General features: G+C 42.7%; 1 protein-coding gene across 1 annotated transcript in view; it reads left to right on the forward strand.

Moving 5' to 3' along the window:
* Positions 1-7,784, forward strand: part of LOC114549528 (cadherin-20) — a 31,021-nt gene extending 23,237 nt beyond the window's left edge. The window contains exons 8-11 of the mRNA XM_028569870.1: positions 2,306-2,427; positions 3,582-3,699; positions 4,885-5,136; positions 7,117-7,784. Of these exons, the coding sequence (XP_028425671.1) occupies positions 2,306-2,427; positions 3,582-3,699; positions 4,885-5,136; positions 7,117-7,637 (1,013 nt within the window). The 3' untranslated portion in view covers positions 7,638-7,784. The remainder of the gene's footprint in view (positions 1-2,305; positions 2,428-3,581; positions 3,700-4,884; positions 5,137-7,116) is intronic.
* The last annotated feature ends 698 nt before the right edge of the window (positions 7,785-8,482 follow it).

The following is an 8,482-nucleotide window of genomic DNA, read 5'->3' on the forward strand; positions in this document are numbered from 1 at the left end:
CGGTGCATGAGATGTCCCTCCCCTTCAGCTAGACCGCCAACCCTGGACGGTTGTGATTGGTTTAAAGAAATACAAACAAGACCAAGACTGTTTTGCCCCATATACTGTAACAGAATAAATAAGCGGTGTAGAAAGACCATGCATGTGGTAGATCTGGCAATGTGAGACTAGATTGAACTAAACTTAAATTACTTGTTATTGGTGATTAGTCCTAGCCTACGTACTTCCGCTCAATTTTCATTTTCCTTCAGTACTACTTCTGGGTTTGCGTTATATTTTTGGGGTTTTCTCCAGACAAATCTTGACCGGTCCAATCAGCGAACAGAGGGAGTGGCTGAGAACGATGACGTTGAGGTTGTGCGCTAGTTTGAGTTGTAGCTCCGTAATGGGGGCGGAGAAAGATGCGAGCGAAGCCATTTGGTCCATTGTGGCAACGCTGCCGAATATCCCAAAGTTAAAGCCCAAGAAAGTCATCGTCGTGGCCCTCCTCCCCACGGGGTTCGGGAAAAGTTAGATTTTCCAGCTCGCTCCGTTAGTGGTAAAGGAGTTGGCTAAGGCGAACGCTAGTGATGCTAAGCTGACATAACGACCAAACGTTAGCGATTGGTTCTGGCAGATCCAGAGTGGCTCTGGGCAGATCCAATAGTTTTAAACTTCAACAGAGTACCCGCCTTCAAGGAAGTTAACACTTGTCACTGGAGAGCGGCCAGAGTCTCTGTACTAATGAAATGTACCAGAGTCTGGTAGGACCAGGCTAGTGGACCAGAGTCTGGTAGGACCAGGCTAATGTACCAGAGTCTGGTAGGACCAGGCTAGTGGTGCAGAGTCTGGTAGGACCAGGCTAATGTACCAGAGTCTGGTAGGACCAGGCTAATGGACCAGAGTCTGGTAGGACCAGGCTAGTGGTGCAGAGTCTGGTAGGACCAGGCTAATGTACCAGAGTCTGGTAGGACCAGGCTAGTGGACCAGAGTCTGGTAGGACCAGGCTAGTGGACCAGAGTCTGGTAGGTACAGGCTAGTGGACCAGAGTCTGGTAGGACCAGGCTAATGGACCAGAGTCTGGTAGGACCAGGCTAGTGGACCAGAGTCTGGTAGGAACAGGCTAATGGACCAGAGTCTGATAGGACCAGGCTAGTGGACCAGAGTCTGGTAGGACCAGGCTAATGTACCAGAGTCTGGTACACTAACTTGGCTAGATTAGTCCAAGGATTGAATTTGACACTGAATTTTAGTTTGGCTTGAAGGACTAAAGTTACAGAAAGAAGCAACTTGAGAAGGAGATTCATGGGTAGAAAAAAAAAGCCCAGAATAAACAGATGTGTGCATATACTCGCACAAACAGAGAACCAGTGAACCCGTGCAGAGTTATGTCACGCGGAGCGGGAGATGCCCTGCAGATGTGAAAGTCACGACATAGTCATCATTTTACAATAAAAGTCATTATTTTATAATATTTCAAAAGCATGCTGCATTTGCCAAAGAAAAGAAAATACATTATCTTGTTATTATGATTTACTATCTCATAATTACGAGAACAAATCTCATTATGAGGAAGCTATCTAGATAGATATTTGTTATACTGAATAATACTAAAGTTTTGATTTTATGTTTGAAAAAAAGTCAGGAAATTATAAAAGAACAAAGGCATTATAAAAGACATTACATCATGATGCAAATGTTTAATTTCTTGCAGTATTCTGAGGATTTAGTCTTACATTAAATAATACCAGTAAAAGCTCTCTTCTCTCATCCTTTTCACATTCTTGGTGGAAGCTCATTCAGGACAAAACTCTTATTTGTTAAAGCAATTCAATCAATATTCCCATTTTAATTGAACTGTGTCGCACTTTAACTCAAACAGCTGGTTTCCCTTTACTCCGGTAAAACGTCAGCATATTTACAGCACATGTAACACACACACACATACATACACACATACACACATACAGCATAAACACCCACGCTGCGACCTGCAGCGAACAAAGTCACGCCACTGATTGATCGATCATGTGATGAAACCTGAGAAAGTACTTACTGCCCTCTAATTGCCTTTCTACTGCCTATTACACAGCTGGTTAAGATATGCAAATTCGGATTGGTAATGGGGAACGATACAATTGTAATGTAAACGTGAGGAGGCCTAATGCGCCGCAGGCCTGCTGTAAATGAGCGCAAGATTAAGGGAAGCACAAACTGAACTCAGCAGGATCCTCAAAGAGTCATTTATCTGAGTCCATCAATGCAGCACGCAGCTTCTGACCAGCGTGTGCATCTTCTGTGTGTGTGTGTGTGTGTGTATCTGCAGATAACCCCACTCAGATCTCAAGCGTGTCGGTGGCTGTGAGGGTCCTCGATGTCAACGACAACCCCCCCTCGCTGACGCACTACTTGGAGGGTTATGTGTGCGAAAACGCCAAAGCAGGACAGGTACGAAACATCCGAAAATGACAACATGAAACATCACAGCATGAAGAACAATACAGCTGATAAGTGGTGGAAGTAAACAAAGTATATTTACTCCAAAATAGAACGTTTGAGGTACATTTTATTCTTCAACTCCACCAAAACTGCCAAGGAAAACACATAACTTTAACTCCACTACATGTTATGTGACTGCTAAAGCTACTAGCTACTTTGGGGATAAAGATTTTACCCACAAATCAATTACTATTTTTAAAGGATATTATGCATTAGGCTCCCAACAGTGTATAAAGCAATTTAAATTAGCTCCACACAAACCCTGCTGTCTAAACTGAGTGATTTTGCGTGGAAAAAAGATAACTCTTAAAATAATTTCAGTTTCTCTACATGTATTTCTCTTCGTTACATTTTTTATGAATTTTTTTGCCCACTAACATTTAAAATGTAGTTCTGATTTCGTTTGTGGATGTTCTTCGGTTGGGGTTTTTAAATCTGCCATTACAGGTTTTTACTTAAATGTAATTAGTTTTTATGTTCTGTAAAAAAACAACAACAAAAAAATGGTAATAATCCATTCTGAAAAGACTTGTGATACTTATGTACATTTTGCTAATACTTTCATGTAGACTAGAAACAATATGTTTATTGGACTAAGAAGATGGATGTTAATATTTTGTTTCCTAATTATATATTGCATGCATGAACACTAGGGCTGGATATCGTTCAAAAATATTCGATACCGGTACAGATAGCAATACCGTGACTTTGATACTGGTTCCTAAATGATTTTTTTTTTCTATACCAATTTAATAAAACAAAAAGAAATTACAACATTACACATTACGGCACACATTTATTTATTTTTCAGCTCCTACTACAACGTCTCTATGACGTTTAACGTTAGACAGCCAATCACAAACAGTATTAGGTCTTGGTGGAAGCATGCTGCATGCTGATTGGCTCACTGACGCTGATGAGATTGACTCCTTAGGTGTTGTAATTGAGTATTGAATGAAGAGGCATTTTTCGATACTCGATACTTTAGAGGCAATTCGGTCGATGCCTAAAAAGTACTGAATTCAGTACCCAGCCCTAATGATCACAGCCAAACATGAGTCCTCCACTGGGATCTAACTGTGTGTCTGTGTGATGAAATCCAGCTGATCCAGACGGTGACGGCGGTGGATCCGGATGAGCCGCTGGGTGGACAACACTTCTACTACAGCTTGGCTCCGGAGGCCGCCAACAACCCCAACTTCACCCTGAGAGACAACCAAGGTATTATTTGTTCTGTATAATGTTTAATAAATATCAAACGTGTTGTCCAGCTGCTCTGTAAGGATCAGGATGGTTGTGTTTGACTGGCCTGGACAGCAGTGCATACCCATTTAGGTGAAAGGGAGTTTATATCATAGACAGTAACATAGAATGGACCAACAGAGCCCGTTGCTCTGGACGGAGACCAGTGAAGGATATTAGAAGCACTTTTCCGGTGAGCGCTGAACCTTACTGCGCAGCCTCCAACTGAGAGAGACAACATAAATGTGACGTGAGCAACGTGTCTGAAAGTTGTAAGTCTTCTGGTAGCTGTGCCAAGAGAAATCTCAATCATTCCCAATCTTACAGAGATGGAGAGCGTAGGTATATGTAAGGAGATAGCATAGACACAGGCTAATTATTGCTAACTAAAAACTTAAACAGCTAATGTAAGTCAAAACTGCCTGCGAGCTTCTCCTATGCGACAGTAAGTCGTTAGCCTATTTTTACAAAAACGTCTGCTACGGATCCATAACGTGGAAATTAGAAATAAACAATGGACAAATAGAGTCTTTAAACGCTTCAGATGTAAAGTTATTCGCTGTCAAAGTGACATCAAAATGAATGGCAGGCAATGGAATGCTAACGGCGGGTGAGAGCTTGTTAGCATCAAAATGCCGCCACAGGAGCTACGCGTTGTGGAGAGAGGCTTACCCCCTTGGTTTTTATCCACGACGTTCAACTTCCGGGTTGGCTCCAGTGCCGCAGGAAATTCCAATGCGTGTCTTTTCGCCGATGTACGTTTCCTTCCGCTTTCTTAGTGTAGGAATTTTAAACCACAAGTTTCAGCTTTAGTGCCAAATGATCTCTTTACAAAGTGCTCTAGAAAAAAAACATGGGGGCGTCACCATAGGGAAAGCTGAGTTTGTTCTGAACATCTTGATATGAAACACATGGGGATCAGTTATATGCAAATACCTTTTTTCACCAATTTATGAAGATATGTGAAAATGCCCTTAGACCTCAGAGGGTTAAACATAGAAACCGGGGTTATGTAAAAAAAACAAATTGACAATTGTACACTTTTGTAATAATTGTAACAGGCCTATACACACATGCCCTGAACCGTGTTATCTGTGAAAGTCAGCGGAGCTCACAAACACTCCAGGAACTCAGCCCTTCCCTGACCTCTTTGTCTCTTCCCAGACAACACAGCGTGGATCCTGACGCGGCGAGGAGGCTGGGCGCAGCAGGACCAGACCGTCTTCTACTTGCCCATCTTCGTGTCCGACGGCGAGCAGCCGGTGCAGACCAGCACCAGCACGCTGACCATCCGCGTGTGCAGCTGCGACCACGAGGGCAACGTCATGTCGTGCAACGCCGAGGCGTACAGCCTGCCCGCCAGCCTCAGCAGAAGGGCGCTCATCGCCATCCTGGCCTGCATCTTCGTCCTGCTGGGTGAGTTATGAGCAGTGTTCTGATCCTTTTTACTCTAACCCTTGTGTTGTCTTCTCATTGACCATGCAACATTTTGGTTTTTCTGGTTCAAAATAAGAACTTTTGTCGCTATTCCCAATGTTTTTCTCACTTCTCTCCAATTTTTTTTGTCACTTTTTCCAATGCTTTCGTCGATTTTTTATTTTATTTTTTTAACGTTCTTCAATAGTTTTTTTTAAAATGCTTTCAAATTGAATACAAAACACCCAAATTCAATGAAAGTAGTGAACTGATCATTTATTTTACTTGTGAAGACCGTTGTAGGGAACCAGCCACGTTACTTTTTTTTTTTTTTTGACAATTTGGTTGAAAGAAACCCCAATTTCTGATATAGAAAAAATATTTTGTGAAAGCACCAAATGTCAACCCTTCGATATTGCTGCAACATCGATATTGAGGTATTTCAGCCCTACTTTCAGGAGACACGCTTTTTGACATACTGCGTGTGACTGCCATGAAGCAAATGACAAGGAAACAGACAAATCCCCAAAATTAAATTCATGGCTGTCAACAATAGAGCAAACTTTAGACATGGAAAAAGGAACCTTTACAATCAGAGATCACACACACAAATGGAATAAGATCTACCCCAAATATAAAATATGTAAAATAAAATATGTCAGTCTTGCACAAAACTTGGAATAAGGTAGTTCCCAATTCCCACTCTCCTACCTCCCTTTTAAATATTTTATGTATATTTTTTACATGTATAAAAGTATCCAAATGTGCAATGGACTCAGAAGTGAAGGTTTGTATGGAAGAAGGTGAAAGAACATTGCAATAAAGTATTAAAAGTGTTGAGTTTAAAGACAATCCAAAGTGTTCCATTGTGTTCTTATGTGGTTAAAAATAGTGTGACATATTCGTCTTTAAGGTTGATTATGTGACTCGGGAGAAGGTATCACGAATACTCAAAAGAAGCCGAAAGGTCAGGGTGTAAAACAAAGTGCTGCAGTGATTTTAATCAAGGCCTACTGCTGCCCCAAGGCTCGCCCTCCGTCAGTACATTTACATTCTGCTACAAACGTTTAAAATGCCGTTCGACCAGGAAAATGTTTTCTAGCTGGAGACTCCAGGTAATGGCAACTGCATGACATTTTTCTTTGTTCATTTGCCTTCATGCTCTGCATGTAATGAGGCAAAGTAAGAGAAGGCATTAAAGTTCATTTGTACAAGCAAGCCCACTTTCCTGACTTCATAGCAGTTTTAAGTGTGTAATGATGGAGGAAAAAAAACATTATTTTTATTTTTTTTTTATTTAATTAACTTCTTAATCTAGAACATTTGCAAAAACATTCTCAAAAGTCCAAAGTGACATCTCACTGCTGGTGGTCTCCGACCAACAGTCCAAAACCCAAAGATATTCAATTTGCAAATGATTTAAAACAGAATTTTTTGTCACATGAAAGAAGCTGAAGTCAGTAAATGTTTATTTTTGCTTGATAAATTACTTAATAGGTTCAACAACTAGCAGAATAGTATTAAAGTAGTCTCATGACTAGTCAAGACTTCATCTATATCTAAAGATCAAATATCACGATATTTTTGACCAAATACATCGATGTCGATATTGCGTCGATATTGTAGTGTTGACTATTGGTGCTTTCACAAAATATTTACACAATGAGAGTTTTGATAAATATTCACCAATAATGTGGATACAATGACTAAGTGGGTAAAGTCAAATAATAAGACAGCTAGTCTGGACATCACTGTAATGTCGCCTTTAAAACCAGGAAAATAAAACACCTGTGTCATATCACGATATCCAAAATTACGGAATCCAAAAAATATGATATTTAGCCAAATATATCACACATATATAACTACCATTATATATTACCCAGCCCTGTCTGTGTTGCTTCCTGTCGAAATCAGCACTTCATTCAGACATCCATTAAAGTCTCCAGCTGACTGTTTCTCATCTCTTCCTTTGCCCAGTGATGATCCTGCTCATGCTCTCCCTGCGCACCCATCGTAAGAAGCCCTACCTGTGTGACGAGGAGGAGAACGTCCACGAGAACATTGTGCGTTACGACGACGAAGGCGGCGGCGAGGAGGACACCGAGGCCTTCGACATCGCCGCCATGTGGAACCCGCGCGAGTCGCACCAACACCTGGGCAAGATGAGACAGGACATGGTGCCGGAGATCGAGAGCCTGTCGCGCTACGTGCCTCAGGCGTGCGTCATGGGTGGCGGCAGCGGGGACAGTAACGTTCACGGATACGTGCTGGCGAAGCTCCTGGACGCCGACATGGACCCGTGCGCCCCGCCCTACGACTCCCTGCAGACCTACGCCTACGAGGGGGAGGGTTCGGTCGCAGAGTCGCTTAGCTCGCTCCAGTCGGGGGCGTCCAACACGGACCACGAGTACGACTATCTCAACGACTGGGGGCCTCGCTTTAAAAAACTGGCCGAGATGTACGGCGTGCTGGAGTCAAACGCTCCTCCGATGTGGTAGGACACCAGAGCCTTTGCCTTTTTTTTTTTTATCTGAGAACAATTACGCCGACAAAAAGAGAGACACAAACATCAGAGACAAAAAACGTGGCGCACAACGAAAGCCGCGGTGTGCTCGCGTCCACATCCATGACTATTAGCACTTGAATTCCTGCCGAAAGCCTGGATTCTCCACAGCATTGAAGGCCTGGGATGCCAGCAGCAGCAGTGTGAGCTGGTTTTAAATCCCCCCCCCCCACACCCCCACGCCCCCTTCCAGAGACTGAGGCTGGATTGGCAGCCTAAGTGAGGCCGCAAAAGCAACGGCTTCAAAGCACATGTTTAACTCCCCTGCCTGACCCAGCCACAGGCAGAGCCCGCTTTGGTTCAAAGAATGGAGCGATTTATGCCAGAGATGAAAACGACAGAGACCTGACTCACAGCAACACGGGAGACAAACTCCATACTGCCGATCTTCAGTGCTTTTCATATACGACCCGAGCCACAACTCTGAGCATGGGGTTGGGGGGGATGAAAGATAAAAGTCATATAGCCACAATCGGATTTCTTTTTTCTTTCTTTTTTTCCTCCGTGGCAGGTCGTAATTTATTTCTTTGTTTCACGTGCCGTATTTATACTTCTCGCTAACTTATTTGGGTACTTCACACCAACACTGTACTTCAACTGCCATGGCCTTGTGAGGAAATCTTTTAAAGATGACGTATATGCTATGTAACATACATGATGTAAAAGCTCCTGTTTTCATGCATCTCTACAGTAAAGGACATGCACAGGAGAGGGCGATGCTGTAATCCCATGTGGGTTTTCCAGGTTGATATGTTTATCGTGTTATTGATTTTTGTATCA

Source organism: Perca flavescens, chromosome 22 (assembly GCF_004354835.1).
Source record: "Perca flavescens isolate YP-PL-M2 chromosome 22, PFLA_1.0, whole genome shotgun sequence".
NCBI lineage: Eukaryota > Metazoa > Chordata > Actinopteri > Perciformes > Percidae > Perca > Perca flavescens.